The 16,828-nt window shown below is 40.4% G+C and overlaps 1 protein-coding gene across 8 annotated transcripts; it reads left to right on the forward strand.

Moving 5' to 3' along the window:
- Positions 1–79: 79 nt before the first annotated feature.
- On the forward strand, positions 80–15,999 carry arnt (aryl hydrocarbon receptor nuclear translocator). Of its 8 annotated transcripts, none has more exons than XM_039619481.1 (21): positions 80–434; positions 1,023–1,116; positions 1,304–1,342; positions 1,432–1,482; positions 1,699–1,746; positions 2,392–2,605; positions 4,209–4,422; positions 4,518–4,620; positions 4,713–4,778; positions 4,903–4,988; positions 5,154–5,230; positions 5,640–5,774; positions 5,885–5,959; positions 7,742–7,893; positions 8,101–8,226; positions 8,692–8,767; positions 11,058–11,248; positions 12,890–13,085; positions 13,490–13,688; positions 13,793–13,914; positions 14,007–15,999. In XM_039619481.1, exons 1-21 carry the CDS (start codon positions 398–400, stop codon positions 14,088–14,090), a joined length of 2,385 nt encoding a protein of 794 aa, XP_039475415.1. In that variant the 5' UTR covers positions 80–397; the 3' UTR covers positions 14,091–15,999. The 8 variants fall into 8 exon arrangements, with proteins under 8 accessions (XP_039475415.1, XP_039475417.1, XP_039475416.1 ...); XM_039619483.1 differs by having other exon boundaries at positions 13,493–13,688; XM_039619482.1 differs by having other exon boundaries at positions 8,104–8,226.
- The last annotated feature ends 829 nt before the right edge of the window (positions 16,000–16,828 follow it).

Consider the following 16,828-nt stretch of genomic DNA (forward strand, 5'->3'; position numbering starts at 1 on the left):
AAGCGGTGGAGCTGCAGTTCCCTCCGCTGCCAGCAGGGTTTGAGGTAGTGACGTCATTGGTATCGTTTACACGGTAGCTTTAGCCCTGCTAGCGAGAAACGCCATCTTAAGTTGACGGGGGGTTTAAACGGAGTGAAAACAGGGAGACAGGCACTGAGGAGGCGAACCTGTTATTTTTTTATGATTAAAATTATATGAGTCACCTGGACTAGTGTTTGTCATGGTTCGAGGGCCTGCATAAACGCAAAAGGAAAAAGGGCGAGAAAGTGAGGAAATCAGCAAGATACTAGTTAGCATTTAGCTACCTAGCGAACGGGCAAGGGGGAGGGGCGGGGTATTTGAGGATTTTTTTTTTTTTTTTTTTTTTTTTTTTTTGGTGAAGCTGAAGTTTTTGTTTATGTTATTCCACACGGAGATGTCTTCTTCAAATGCAGGTAAGGTCAACTTTAAGCCACAGTGACGTTTTAGTCATACCTCACACTGCAGCTGTTAACCGGTTATGAGGGATTTCTTGAGCGGAGCTTTAAGCGGACACTTTCCCAATGATAGCGTGACAGCGTCGGCTAACTTAGCTCCGTAGCATGGCTAGACTTGTTATTGCACAAACATGCTAACTAGCGCACAGGAGTTAACGGTTATTGTGGCCCTCCTTTCATAATTTGCACCACTAAAACAGTTACGCTGAAAAGCCAAATCTGAGTTGAGCAGACTGTCAAGCTACAATAGGCTGACGCTGTTCAAATGTTTCGTTTTCGGACAATTCTGTGCACAAGATTGTATCTGTATGCTACATGTAGCTTTGAGGTTAGCCCAGAATCGTAACGAACACGAACCAAGAGCAGATGAGGTTAATTTTCTATGTTGTGGCCTTGAAATCAAACACATGTACGTTGATGTTATTTTGAGCTCCGATTACAGACTCCTGGCGGTGGTTGAGTTTGTTTTTTAGTGCTTCAGGCACAATAGGAAATCACTTGTCATCTTGTTTATTGCGCCTCTGTGTTGCCCTGTGTTATTGATAGAGTTACAAGACCCAGATCTGGGTATGGGGGCCAGTGGGACCCAAACAAGTGGCGGGGCTGTTGTACCAAAAGGGAGCAACAAAAGACGAGCTGCGTAAGTGTGTGTGTATATATGAGAGAGAGAGGGGTACTGTTAATTTTTGTGCTGATGTATCCATATTGTGCTATGCACATTTGCTGACTGGCTGACTTTTGTTTCTGATCGTCGTGGTTGAAAATTCTGGTGGGAAAAAATGTGTGAAACTGTGTCAGATTCTCTTGTTTCTTCTCTTCTCACGCAGGCCAGACTTTGATGATGTTGATGAAGGCAAGATAAGCAGGTATGTTTGTGTGAGTTATGCTGGACATCGAAGGTTTAAACTGGCTGCATTATAGTAAAAATCTATCTGGTTCTCTTCTTTTTCTTTAGGTTTGATGATGACACAGGAGGCTCCAGCAATGACAAAGAGCGCTTTGCCAGGTAGGAGGATGAATTTAGAGGAATGGACATATAGGAAGGGAATATAGCAGAGCATTAATATAGATGCAGGAGCTACCCCCATGCCTGTCTCCCCGCTTCAGCTTTTTTTTTTTTTTTTTTTTTTTTGGGGGGGGAGGGGAGAGGTCATCCTGCACTTCTTTTTGTTTCGGTAGTGACTTTGGGCCTGTTTTTTTAGTGGGTTGGTTTCATTTCCAGGTTTTTGGAAGACGATCAGAGTTTTGCAGATAAGGAGAAACTAGCCAGGTATGGCTTGTACCACTGTGGAAGGCTCCCTCTCCTGCTTGTATTCATATTGATATTGAATGCACTGATCAAATACTTTCCTGTCCCGCTGGGATACCAGCGCATTATTGTTTCAACAGCACAAAATTACCAGTATATTTTGCTGCTTTGCGTCTGTTTTGGTGCCTTCAGAATGTTTTGCTTATTTTCCCAAAGTGACTGGTTTCCCCTTTCAACCCACCACTATGTTATGTGTCACTAACTGCTACACTGTGTAAGTTAAGGATTTTTCTCACTCCAGTAACCCCTTCCTCTTCAGCAACTATCCTTTCTGTCTGTTTTGTCCCCCTCTCCCCTCTCAGGTTAACTGAAGGGTCTTTCTCTTTCGGCACTTGCTCTCTTTTATCACACAAACTGGCCTTGAAAGACCAAACTCTTTTGCTTTCTCACGTTCATTTTTTTTTTTTTTTTAGATCATTGACTTCACGTTATTGTTTGATGCGATCATTACATGTTTCACCTTCTTGCACTCCCACTTCTTCCCGATTGGCATCTTTACATTGCGACATAAACTCTAAACTATACTCATGTTGTCCACCCGCCCATCTGTTTCCCCCATCTCGATCCCTCCTCTCCACCTCTGCCTCCTTCGTTTCCTCACTCCAGGGAGAACCACAGCGAGATTGAAAGGCGGAGGCGTAATAAGATGACCGCTTACATCACAGAATTATCTGACATGGTACCCACCTGCAGTGCACTAGCACGGAAACCAGATAAACTAACCATCCTGCGAATGGCAGTTTCCCATATGAAGTCACTTAGAGGAAGTGGCAATACCAATGCAGATGGGTCCTACAAACCTTCATTTCTCACTGACCAGGTATGAGAAACGGAAGGAAGGTCAGATTTGAAATGCCTGCTAAAATTTAAAAAACCCTTACTATTCAGGGAAGGCAATACCAGTGACTATGTGACAGTATTACTTATGTAAGAGTTGTTAATATAAAGGTTTCACAGTCACAGTTAACCTCACACTGTGTAACACTGAGATCAATAGAAGTAAAGAAGACTGAAAGTAACACCTTTTTAAACATGCTTGTTTTCTCACGTTGTGGCTGTTGGTTAGCTTCTACTTTCAGTAACTCTCCTTATTAGGTAGTCGGTAAAGTTTAAAATTAGTGATGTCAAAGGTTATGTTCGTTTTAATTTTAACCATCTTTCATTTAGACACTTGTTTAATTTGTTAATTGTTCAAAAATCCAACTATTAATATGCCTTGTACACCTGTATATCATGCAGAACTTGTGTATGTTGTGCTAGCACTTAAATGTGGGTGTGTGAATTTAGGATTGTCTGTAGGTGGTGTTTCTGACGAATTTCATTGTAAAATACTAACCATATTGTATTCACCAAAGTGATGGTCTCTTACATTTTAAAGCTAAGTGGCATGCTGCATCAGCTTCCACACTGCTGTTAGTGGTAGAATTGGATTTGATTGGCTGTCAGTTGAAAAGTAAAACTTTTGTCATCTCTGCGCCGCAAGCAAACCAACAGACTCACAATACTGTTTTGCAGTGCATTATGTCATCTCATCAAGGGTGAATTAGAAATGTATAAGTTCACATCTGAAATGTATGCATGCAAGTGATGAAACTAGGGATGTGCACGATTAGATGACTAGATGTTTAAATATTGCTGATATCATTATAGTTGAAGAAATGACTTCAAGAGTTGTGTGGTGTTTTATTTAAGTTTTCTGGATTTGGTGGCCTTACCAACCCAGAGAGTGGGACTAGAAATCTGGCCCTGAACCACTGAAAAAGCATGGCATTAATACCGATACGCAAAGGGATAGGAAGACACAACAATCAGTGGGGCTTAAGATTTACATGTAAAGGTTAAACAGAGACCGAAACGTCAATGGTTTGGAATACAACAATGGGGTGACAAGATGAAAGACTAAGATATACGCAGGTAAAACAAATGGCTGATAGAATCTGAGGGACAAACGCTCCAAGGGTTAGCCAGCTGTGTTCTGGTTGCAGGGCTCATATCCAGTAGCAGCACTTTTTCACCTGAATGTGACACAAGTCAAGATTTTTCAGTATTCTTCAAGCAACACAAAGTAAAACAGATAGCAGTGCAAGCCAATCATGGTTTGATAGTTTCCGATGGCTTTAAAATGCATATATAGTGGTAGTATGGACATTGTTTAACCTCATCCACTAGATTTCTGCTCAACAGTTTCTCTTGCCTCCATGTTTTCTTACTTTTAAACTTATTGGCTGTTTGGATGTAAAATACGTAAATGAAACCATCAGATTTCTAGTCTACCAAGCCAATAACCAGGTAGCCAACGTTTCTGTATACTCTTCCCATAGAAGTGTTTACACTTCTAACACTTTTCTGCATTTTCACAAATACTTTAGATTGATACCTGCACGACTGATCTTTGACCTTCACTGCTCGCTGTCTGTCTGTAGGAGCTTAAGCATCTCATCCTGGAGGCTGCTGATGGCTTCCTGTTTGTGGTGTCATGCGAGACAGGGCGCATTGTTTACGTCTCTGACTCCCTGACCCCGGTCCTCAACCAGTCACAGTCTGACTGGCTCGGATCCTCCCTGTATGATCAGCTCCACCCAGACGACAAAGACAAGCTTCAGGAGCAGCTCTCCACTGCAGAGAATAACAACACAGGTATAAACACATACTAGGAGCAGTTTCACAGTGATGGGGGAAAATGTGTGCTTCATTTTGTGAGCACAGTTCAGTGTTGTCTTTGTCCTCAAAAGGGAGGATGTTGGACTTAAAGACAGGAACGGTGAAGAAGGAGAGTCAACAGTCATCAGCGAGGATGAGTATGGGAGCTCGTCGATCATTCATCTGCAGAATGAGGTGATTAACAGTTAATAATATAGTTTATGATTGTATTGAAATGTGTAGCAGAATGCACAGTTTCACGTGGTGTGGACTGTTTGTGTTTGCAGGTGTGGCACGTCTCCAGTGGAACCAATGTCAATGAACAGACTGCAGTTTCTTAGGAACAGAAACAGGTGACCAAAAACAAAAAGATCTTCTTATACAATCGTATTGAATTTACTGTGCAGAGAAGAAGCATACCTAAAATATACCAGCTGTAAATTCATATTTTCATTGTCTTTACTTCTTCAACCTAAGAAATGGTTTGGGTGCAGCGAAGGAAGGGGAACCACAGTATGTAGTGGTGCACTGCACAGGATACATCAAGTCCTGGCCCCCTGCAGGTAAAACTAGTCATTCTCAGTCTTTAGATACATGAGCATCTGTTATATTTGCTTAATTATATGCAGAAGACCTCTTTACAATGCTTAAAATCACAGAGCTAGATATATATAAAAAAAAAAAACCTTTAATCCTTTATATTTTGCATTTTGTCTTTTGTTTTTCAGGAGTGTCATTAACAGATGATGAAGCAGACAATACTCAGGGGAGTCGCTACTGTCTAGTTGCTATTGGGAGATTACAGGTACAGTGGATGTCTTGTGGTCCCATGTCTTTTGCTGTGAGCTCAAGTAAAAGGGCAAATGTTTCGCTGATATCAAAGTGCAGTAACCTTTGATCCTCAAGTCCTCAGAACATAAATAAAATTAACTGTACGAGTGGTGGAAGATAGATTTATGAGGTGAAAAAGCTGCATTTGATCTTTTTATTAGTGTGTTATCTGAAGGTGATTTTGCACTAGTTAGTTGAAGTCATTGTGAAACACTGATATAATTAAGAACTTCTGCGTTTTGTTCTGTTCTTCCTAGAAAAAAAACTGATCTGAAACTGAAAGTGTAAAACATCTAATCTTACTCATGCTCATTGCAACTTTGATATTATCCAAGTTTTTGTGTCTGGGTTTTTATTGCCTTTTATTTTTGACTCTTCTCCAGGTTACTTGTTGTCCTGGTGACACAGATGTGAACAGTATCAGTGTTCCTGTGGAGTTCATCTCCCGACACAACTGTCAGGGCATGTTCACTTTTGTAGATCATCGCTGCTTGCCCGCTATCGGATATCAACCCCAGGTGAACATAGCTGGCTAAAGTGCCAGGGTTGCATTGCATTTCCTCTGAAAGTCTTTGTCAGAAGTTAGTTTTCATGTCCTGTAGAGTAACCACATTTTCTTTTGTTGCAGGATTTATTGGGGAAGAATATCCTAGACTTCGCCCACCCTGAAGACCAGGGCTTACTAAGAGACAGCTTTCAACAGGTGAATTAAAAACTCTATTAATATCATGAACTTGGTTTAGCATTGGAGTTTTGTATTTGTGGTTGCATTGATCCACCATTTTCCAATTCAAATATGAAACGCATTTTGCCTTTGGGTGTCTGCTCATACAGAGTACTAGCTCAATGGGGTATCACTGTTAGATTTATAAACTGTACTTCTGACTTTGAGAAGGAGATTGGGAATCATATTATGTATGATGGGTGAAAGAGGGTGTTACACCAAGAACCTGGCTGTAATTGCTTTGTCACTAGCAGATTGTCGTGGTTGCCCCTAGTTTGCATGGAGGACAGTTTCACCACCACAGTGTTTGCAAACATCTTGGTGTTTAACATGCACACCACTGGCAACTATTGCAGCCTGCTAGTGACCAAAATAATCGCAAGGAGGTTGTCCGTGCAGTGGTGTATACCTCCTTACAACCAATTTCACTCAATTAGTAACAAGCAATCACTTGTCAACCAGTCAAGGAATACATATTTTTTCCCTTCAGCGACCAGTGGCTGCTACATGATTGCCATCTTCAGTGCAGTGTCAGTGATTCATTTGCTGAATTCTGTTGTCACTGCTTGTTTTTCCCTTTCCCTGCTTTCACCATGAGTGCACCTGCGCGCTCCCTCTCTCTCTCACACACACACACACACACACACACACACACACACACACACACAGATGGACACACACACACTTCACGTTTGGCTTGCCATTAAAAGTGTAGTAATTTCAATGGAACTGATGACAGCTCCTTAGCAAGAAAGAGAAAGAGCTGCAGTCTGAGGCTTTCAGCTGTGTTTAGTCACGCTAACACAGTTTGTAGTTAAGTAAAAAAAACTTTCTTTAACCACATAAAGAAAAGCTGCACCTGGACTTTCATCATGCAAGTAGACATAATGAACGTCTACATGAGGCTAAGGAATAACTTAACAATAATTCTTTGTAATGCCAAATGGCTTGATGTTGTTCATTTTCAGATTTGTGGTATGAATAAATGGCTGACGGTTCTGTTGCGTACTGGTTTAGATATTTGCTTGGCAAGCAAAAGGTTGCTGGTTTAATTCCAGCTGGAGACACAGATACCTCTGGGTTTACATCAGGAAAGAAATCCGGCGTAAAACCTTACGAAATCAAAAGTCACGATGAGGCTAATAAAAGTATCTTATAGTATAAATGAACTGCGATCAGCATGATCTTGAGCAACAGAAAACTTCATGCAACTTTTAGCCCTGTCCAAAACCACTTGGATGTTAACTTTAAATAGTTGGATCCTTGTTTTCTTTGGTTGTATATGAGAAACACGGTTTATTTAACCTAGATGATGTTAGAGAGATTTCTCTTGAAAGTTGATTTGCATTTTGGTAATTTATTTCCTTAACTACATAAATTTAAATTTACATGTCCGTGTGTGGATGACAGAGGCTCAAAATGGGGGAAGGCATTGCTGCAAGAGCAATGTGGCAAAAATGGAAGATAAGATCTCAGAACATTCAAAGTTAATGGTGCAAAGTCAGACTAAAACTGAAACTGACCATACAAGTATAAACCGTCCATTTTCCACTGAAGAGCACTTGCCTGATTGTATTTGCTGCAAGGGAAAATGTTCTTTCTGCACCACCAGATTCAGCAGTAGACACAGTTGTCCCATTACCTTTGTAACCCGATATCTTCCAGTCACTCAGTTTCTCTGTGTGCATGCAATCCTCCGCTCATTGCTTATGAAAACACCACAGTATGAATGTTTGGCTTGTTGGATGTGTGTGTCCACAGGTGATTAAGCTGAAGGGTCAGGTTCTGTCAGTGATGTTTCGATTCCGCACCAAGTCGAGAGAATTTATCTGGATGCGAACCAGCTCCTTCACTTTCCAGAACCCGTTCTCGGAGGAGATCGAGTACGTCATCTGCACCAATGTCAATGTCAAGTGAGTCAAGCAGACGTGATTACACAATCAGATCCAGCAAATAACGAAAGTATTGATGTTTTTCACCGTGTCTGTGAGACATTCCTCTGTGTGAACGGTTACAGTTCCTCTTATATCCACAACTACCACAGCCGCTTTTAATAAACCACAGACTCATCACTCTCTCCCAATACTTCTCCTCTGCACCCGCCAATGATTGTGGGGCAGTAGAAACTCAACTCAGGACCCCCTCACTCCCATCTCCTCCCCTGGGGCTTCGATGCCCCCTTCCCTGGGTCAGAGCAGCCCAAGTGGTCCTCCTGTAGTGCTCAGTCCGGGCCAGATGGCCACCAGGTGAGACCAGGCCTGACCTCCCTATCCTCTCCCTGCTTGGGAGAACGGGCTGCTTCTTCATGGGAGACTTCTGCTGTTTCTAGCAAACTACAGTCCTTCTGTTTTTTTTGTCCTTTTCCCACTCTGGGTGATTCTTCTTTTCTTCATTTCTGTAGTAATGAATAGCAGTGCTAAAATGGAGCATGTCTTATTTTTCTTTTATTATTCTGAGTATTAAATATACTTTAAAGAGGTGAGCTTTTGGCATAGGTGGTGTGGCATGTTAGCTGTATGTACTCTCACATTCTTTTCCTGACACCTTTTGTGTTCCCATGGTGGATGGTGGTTGACGGTGGAGGGCTGAGTGCTAGTTTGTCAGCAGGTGTTTGGGATTTCTAATGCAACAGTGAAGAGCATGGGTATGTGAAAATTATGGTATATTAGGCCGACTTCACATAACAAACCCTCTCTCTTCTGCTTTTTCAGACAGCTACAACAGCAGCAGGCTGACCTGGAAGGACGAGATGGTCCATATGAACCCGGATCAATGACCCACCCACAGGTCAGGGAACACGACTGTACCACTTGACTGAAGCACATACGTTTCCTGTTTCTTTTGGGTTTCTTTTTATAGAAACAGTGGCAGGATGTGGATTGTTTGCTTTCCAGGAAAGCACATCCGGATGTTGGTAGAATCATCACAGCTTCCTTACAACTGCCTGCTATTCTTGGTTGAGTTAACTGCAGTGCTTTCTGTTGTAGTACTTAGTCATTTTCTGCAGAAATGATTTTTTTTTAATCAATCATGACCCTCATGAATTGTGCAGATATGTTACAGAGAAAATATTGGGGGCAGTGGGAGAATATGAACTTCTCAAATGAAATTGCGTAGGTTTGAGGACAGTTATGTGCTGCATTCTTTTTTTGTTGTTGTTTTTTGAGAAGCTACAAGGATGTTTGTTTGCATTTAGCCTGAGCTTTAGCCTCCTAGTTGTAAAAAGACAGCAGTGAGCAGGACAGTGCTCTCTCTCTCTCTCTCTCTCTCTCCATATATATACAGTGTATATATATATGTACTGGACAAGTTGATTGAAAAAAACACATCAATAATTTCACCTGTGAAACTGCTATATGTGGAACGTCACATTAAAAATCCTTCATCTAACCAACGGTGTGAGAAGAAAAGCAATGTTTGCAGCTGCTCCCATCCACTGTCATCTGTTTTTCAAAACAAGTGCAAAACTGAATCAATAATAAGCAAACGTCAAAGCTGTCTGTAGGCAGATCACCTGCTAGATCTGTGAATTTGGAAGGTTTTCTTGTAAAGTTTGCCATTGTAGCAGTGATACCTGCAGCATGTAGGAGTGAGTTTGAAGAGAGGCACAGCATTTAGTCTGCTACATCTAATATTTTTTTCTGATAAAGAAAATATTTATTTATCCCATATTTACGATTAGAGTCTTTAAAGTGTTTGTATTTGCTTGTGCTGTTCTTGTACTTACAACATCATCAGCTAGCCACCTATATAAGCAGCACATCAGCATGTGGTGATGGGCGTGTAGTTTCTATATGTCTCAGTACGTTTGTGTGTATTTTCAGTGTCTGACAAGTGAAAATAATTGATTACAGAAACCATTAAGAATTGCATTGATAGTAAACTGGGGACATTCTTATTAGATGGGCTACCTCATGAAACACCAGTGGCAGAAATCACCCAAAAAGAGCTGGATTTTCCATATACACCAAACAAAAGCCTTGCACTCTTTTTTTTTTTTTTTTTTTTTTTTTAACGGCTGAGCCATGTCTAAACCCGGGAGTGTTGTCTAATAGACATGTGAGATATGAGGAAGTTTGCTGCTCTTCACAGTGCAGTTTCCTTATTTTGTCATTAGCAATTCATACCCCTGTTTATAAATTAGATCCATTTTCATTCAAGCTCACAACTAAAAGGAATTCATTTAGTATCATGTAACCTCTTAATCTTTGGTTATGAAAACAGCAATAGGTAAAACATAACACAATTTATGAATCAGAAATAAGGTGAACTACAAGCAAGATAGCCAATGGTGGTAAAGTAAAGCAACCAGTAGCAATAAACTGGATTCCAGTTCTGGGTCCCTCATAACTTTTAGGTTTTCCAGTCAATTTAGTGCCAAAGCTGTGAAAGCTAAACTGACTGCAGGATTTTAAAAGATGGCGCAGCAGTTGCGCAATCGCAATTAGAAGTTAAGTATCAACAGGGAGCAGCTCGAACATGTCAATATTTGCATGTTCTTAGATCTGACCAAATGGTGGAAGCAGTGGCGTCAGTTAAACTGTAATTGCCATGGAAAGCTGCCAGTAGCGGTTACTAGGGCAAGAGAATATTCACAACCGACAGTGGTACACACACATGTTTATTAGATGGTCCGTGTTCACAAGCAGCTGTTTTTGTGTTGGCAGCAGCAGTTTTTACATCGCCCTCAGTGTGCAGCCTTAAAGGATGTTTTACAGACTGGCAGCATCGGCCAGTCATTCACTTCACTTACTGAACGTGTAGATTGACAACATATGAACATATAAAGGAAAAACAGTTCAGTCATAACATTTGGCTGGTTTTACTGATACTGTTTGTATCATGTGGGATATGTTTGCCAGTTTTAACGTCCTTAATGTTTTTTGTTGTCCTCATGCTACTGTGAACAGAACCTGGTCTGTTACAAACCAGATCTTTAACTTGCCCAGCGCTGCAGGCATCAGTTATTTTCATTATTGATCACCAGAATGTTTACAGTTTGTTTTGAGCCTGCTCTTCTTTAGTGTAACTCTAGACTCACACCTTTTTTTTTTTTGTGTGTGTGTGTGCGCTTCAGATGCAGGTGCAGCCAGTCACTGCAGCAGGGCCAGACCACAGCAAGAGCATTGAGAAGCCAGAACTCTACCCTTCGCTTTTCCAAGGGCAAGATCAGACCAAAGGCCTTCCTTCCTCCACCCCTACTCCATCCACCCAGATCTACGCCCCAAACAACAACTTTGCTGCTGGTCGTTCCAGCGATGCATACAGGTAGCAACTCCTCTGTGTCCGTATGTGTACCTTAGTCATTGTGAGGGCTGCTCAGTATTTGTGTGCTGTCGCTTGTGAATATATTTACTTTTAGACATTTAATTTCAGTTACTTAGGAGTGCATAGCTATTTTCCCCATAAACAAGCACTTTTGTAGCTTCGTTTAGTTGATATAGGACTAAATTAGGTTTTATTATCACCTTGGGATGATGTAAAGTTAATGCTGTGAACCTTGCTGTAGTAAAAATTTAGAAATGTTTATTATCTACTAACTGGAGGCAAGGAGAAAAACGCCCAGTTACTAAGTTGTAAATCTTCCACTGTGTCTGGAAATCGGGTAATAAAAGCTTTAAGTTGATGCAGAAGATGCCTGGCAAAGATTATAGGTCCCTTCAAAATCTGCTCTTCAAAGCACGGACTGAAGTAGCTATACTCCCTGTTCTCCTGACTTTAAATATAATTTTCTATAATTTTTCTTGTTGTTGTTGTTGTTGTTGTTGTAAATGTTTGTCATGTCTTATTTAGTAGATTTCCAATCACATTGAATCAATCATAACATAAAAGATAACTTGTATATCATATCCTAACAAAGTATTGTGTGTATATATGGCCTGAGAAGCGGGTCAGCACGAATACAGTACCTGCAACAGCAAGACTGAACCAAACTACAATCAGAAAGTCAGATGATGGAATACCATGAAAAGCTTTTCTAACATTTTTAAACGTTCATTCAGTTTCATCCCATCATCAAACTAGCAAAATTACCTTTAGTGCGAATGCGTTATCACTCATTGTATTCCCGAGAGTTGGGAGTGTCATAAACAGTAGGAGGAATGCTTATGACCGGCAGTAGATGCAAGAAGATGTCACTAATGCGTCTTTTCCCTTTGCACCTACTCGACTCTTCTCTTCTCCGTTTTGGTCGTTTTCCAATACAGTTGAGTACCACATTACAATTGTGGTTGTTATAGCAAGGCAACCTGAAAGTCCTGTCATTTATATGAGACGCAACACAACAATGGAGGGCATGGAGGCAATGGTTTAAATGCTGCTCGGTCTGTGGCTTTTTGTCAGTCTCCGCATAAAAGAAGAGAGACAAAAAGCATGTGTGGCCATGTCCCTCGCTGCTGGGTTTTTTTGTTTGTTTTTTTAAATGCCTGGTTTTATTCTTGTTTTACTCTCACGCCCCATCCAATGGCATCATACCTGGTACCGGGTACTACCTCCTAATGGAAAAAAAATCCTAAAAATCAATTGGAATGATGTCGAGCCAAGCAGGTGCTAGTGGAAAAGAGCCTTAACAGCAACCTCTGTGGTTAGCACGCCTTCTTATGATGTTTGCCACTAACCTTTGCAGACTCTAAGCATATAAGTTTTCTTTCCCTTTGAGAAGCTTTAAAAAATAAACAATTGTTTGCCAAATCCAACACTGGCAAAAAGTGGAAATGAAGCAGTAAAATGTTGACCTGCAGTGATGTTATCAGGAATTATTGTCCATCAAATGTATTTGCATCACAATATTAGCGAGACGATGCCACCAAAACATTTACACATCTGAAACTTGTCTCCACAGAGATTATGACAGAATGTTGGGCTCTGGTCTGATTTTATCCCTATGCATGTTGTCACTTTTCTCCATAGACCAGTCAATATGAATCCACAGATGCCGCAGCCCACCCACTCAGCCTCAGCAGGACAGATCTTGGCTCAGATTTCTCGTCAGAACGTAGCCCCACAGCAGGTTACCCAATCCAGTACGACCAGCCCCCTCCATGGAGGCCCAGCAGGCGGGTGGCCTGGGGCTGGACCTGCAGCCAGACCGCAATTTAATAACCAGGTGAACTAGTATAACCAAATTGTGTGATTGTGTTTGATTGCATTTTTAGTCATTTTATATTCACAAAAAAAACCACTATCAGGAATATGTTTACGTGCCTGCTTGGTTATTGATCACATCATACTACCTAAGGCACAGGTGTCGAACTCCAGGCCTCGAGGGCCGGTGTCCTCCAGGTTTTGGATGTGACCTTGATCCAACACAACTGATTCAAATGGCTAAATTACCTCCTCAACATGTCTTGTAGTTCTCCAGAGGCCTGGTAATGAACTACTCATTTGATTCAGGTGTGTTCACCCAGGGTGTTATCTAAAACCTGCAGGACACCGGCCCTCGAGGCCTGGACTTCGACACCCCTGACCTAAGGGCTAGTAAATGAAGAAATCTGTTTCTCTTCTACCCAGCAGGTGGCTCCGCAGGCGGCAAAGACCATGTCACCACAATTTACTCCCATGGGAGGGTTTGTAGGCGGCCCTACCAACACTTTTGGCCAGATGCCAACAGGTGCTGCTCCCATGCCTACAGGTGCTGCTCCCACTGCCACCAGCGGCGCAAACTACTCGCAAATTAATGCTCGTGCAAGCCTCAACAACAACGGTTTTGGTAGGTTGTGTGTGGGGTTTTTTTCTTCTTCTTTTTTTCGTCTTCTTCTTTGTCTTTAGTTGTACTGGTCTGTAGCCTCAATCTCTTCTGCACTCCTGTCCCAGATGGCTCTCAGTCTGGGGCACAGTTCCCTCCTCGAGCAGCAGAGGCAGTGTGGCCCCAGTGGCAAGGCCAGCAGCATTCACAGAGTAATTCAGAGCAGGGCAACCAGCAAGACATGTTTCCTGTGAGTGACACAAGCTCATTCAGTTTTAGATGTTGTTTTACTTTTCTATTCTATGTCACATTAAATAAATCTGTTTCTTTTATTTGACTCAGGATGTGTTGTCTATGTTGGACCAGCCTGCCAACTTCAACAATGAGGACTTTGAGATTCCTATGTACACGCCATTTAACGAGTGACCTGGAAATACTTCTGTCGTCTTGCCTGATTTTTTCCCCTCACGGTTTCTTATATTTAGCTCTTCTCCTCGTCTGTTCTTTCTGCTCTTCCCCTTCTTTGCATGGCTTCAACTGCACAGCTACAAGACAGTTAAGGATGGAGGGATAAAGTTGAATGCAGGGGAATGGGAGAAAAAAATCAAGAATTTGCTACTGACTAAAAGATTATTTTAACAATATACCACCATTGTAAGAGAATTTTCTAGCTAGCACTGCCCAAAGCTCAACAACCCATGTTGTAGATATGTGATATACAGTATATATGTTCATATATATATATAAAAAATATATATAAATATAAAAACGCACAATCCCACAACCACACTTGAATAGACTGCACAAAACACCCTCCTAACTCTGGTAAATGGAAATGAAAACGGAAGTAAACACACACTCGCACACAAAGGCCTTTTATTCTAATATATTCATGGTTTTTCTCAGGCATTTTTTAAGAGTGTGTTTTGCTGTTTTAGCCTTTGGCGCGTAGACTAATCACTCCAGTCACTGATTTAAACTCTTGGGAAATTGCAGGGATATACAGCTTTGGAGTTTTTCTTTTTTTCTTTCTCAATTATCAGCTGTTGCACACTGACCTCACTTTCCTATCCACAGCATGTCTCCGCATGACTGAACTGTCCATAGCACAGATTTTTATCAAGTAGTTTTCCATGTACAAAGGTGGCCTCCCCTGTGAATTCATTTGTTTTCCCCCTTTTTGTGAAACATGCAAGTTATTTTTTGTGATGTACTTCAACACACCTTAAAATGGCTTATATACAGTTTTTTTTCCTATAAGGAGTCTATTTGAAATGTAAACAATCTATTTTTCATTGCCTACGTAGACATAATACAGTATACATGTGTTAATGTTTGTAAAATGGATGCATACAGTATCATAATCAACTCAAACTTATTGGGTTTCTGCCTTGCTTGATTTGCTTCTTTCTGCTACCCTGATTACCCTTTAATTACAGGCTTTTGTACGTATTTTATAAGAGAAATATTAAATAAAAAAAATCACACAGCAATAATTAACAAGCAGGAATTGTGTAATTTTCAAGCCATTCTTTATCATTGTTATAAATGTTTCCTTTAAATGTTTTGAAATGGAGATGTGTGATTTTTAATTGAAATGTCTCCAAAGTATTATATTGTTTGAACTCTTGATCTATCCATTAACCGTTCTCTGACTGGTATTTTACTAATGGTTTAATCAGGGTATTCAGGATTAAAATGGAATCAACTGAGATAAAACTGGTATGATATTCAGTGAGAATGTCCATGTATGTGTATTTTTTTAACAGTGTTTTGTCCTGTCCTGTTGTTTGTTAGACTTGGACTGAGTCTGTTTTTTGGTGATTTTGCATTCTAGCAGAATGTCTCGCAATGAACGGCAGTGCTTCTAAGATGATTTAAGTTTTAAGATGTGGAGTTTAAAGTTGACCCTGATGTTATCTTCCCTTGTCTGTGTGTAGCATACACACATTCATGATAACAGATTATGTCATTGTATGTAAACTCATGTAGATAATGCCCAGGCTTCATCTTCCAGAGGATGGTATGCTGTTGGTGACTGTGTTGTCTTCGTTATTGATGAAAATCTCATTGGTTACTCTGTATCCAGTTTTCTTTCTTTCTTTTTCTTCCCTCACTCATAGAAACACACATATATAAATATACTCTAGAGGTATATGAAATTTTAAATGAGAGAGATATGTTTTGGTTTTGTATTAAATTGTTACAATGTCTAAAATGAAAGTGTTTTATTGTACTTTGAGATGGACGTTTGTTCAGTTACAATGGGTTTGCATTTTATAATGTTTGTTTTCAGCTCCAGGTTTTTATTCTTTACTAAAGTGACTTATCCTGATTCATAGTTCAGTATAATCTTTATTTTATATCAGTTCACTGCATGAAATAAGCTCCCTCTTGCTTAATTTTTTTGTGTTATAATTAATAGTATTTTTTTTATTATAAAAAAAATATACTGTAATAAATTTTGCATCTGTCTACTGCCACAGTCAATGTTAAATGTAATATTCAGGATTGTGCAGACTCAAGTTTTTGCGCAGGACTTAAGGGTATTACATTAACTGCTTTGAAATTACACCCATTTTTTTCAGTCCCCCATTTTCAGGCAATTTAATTGCACAAGCAAACTATAATTTTAACTTCGTGGATTGTTTTAGTATTTTAATGTGATGAAATTCCTTTGCCGTCCTTGAAGATGCTCCACTAGCCTTCAGGTGCTGCTTCTTTGTGGGTCTCTCTGCCTTTAGCTTTGAGTTCAGTAACTAAAAGCTGCTGTGTTAGGTTGAGATCAGGTGACTGACTTGGCCTTTGAAGAATATCTAATTTCTTTGCTTTGAGAATCTCTTGGGTTCCTTTTGCAGTTTGCTTTGAGTCATTTTACCTGTGAAATGCTGTCTGTTCAGTTTTCCAGCATTTGGATGAGTCAGAGCAGCACTTCAGAATACATCTTTCCACTTCTATCAGCAGTCACATCATCAATAAACACGTGTGTGTGGCCCGATTCTATCTATCCACAGTGCCAGATGGGACACACCTTGATGACCTCTAATTTCCCGTTTTTTGACCAAAATATCTTTATAAATATTTATTACTGCTTTCTTTAATCTGTGCAATATTTCAAAAAGAACCATGTTGTCTCAGAGTGATGCTGAAAAACTAGATCATGC

This window comes from Oreochromis aureus, linkage group 11, assembly GCF_013358895.1.
Source record: "Oreochromis aureus strain Israel breed Guangdong linkage group 11, ZZ_aureus, whole genome shotgun sequence".
In the NCBI taxonomy this organism is placed as follows: domain Eukaryota; kingdom Metazoa; phylum Chordata; class Actinopteri; order Cichliformes; family Cichlidae; genus Oreochromis; species Oreochromis aureus.

Bases quoted from the DNA above. Each gene is read 5' to 3' on its own strand.
- arnt (XM_039619481.1), top strand. From the start codon at position 398: ATGTTATTCCACACGGAGATGTCTTCTTCAAATGCAG. The intron at 435-1,022 runs GTAAGGTCAACT...TGTTATTGATAG, and splicing joins GATGTCTTCTTCAAATGCAG to AGTTACAAGACCCAGATCTG. The intron at 8,227-8,691 runs GTGAGACCAGGC...CTGCTTTTTCAG, and splicing joins CCGGGCCAGATGGCCACCAG to ACAGCTACAACAGCAGCAGG.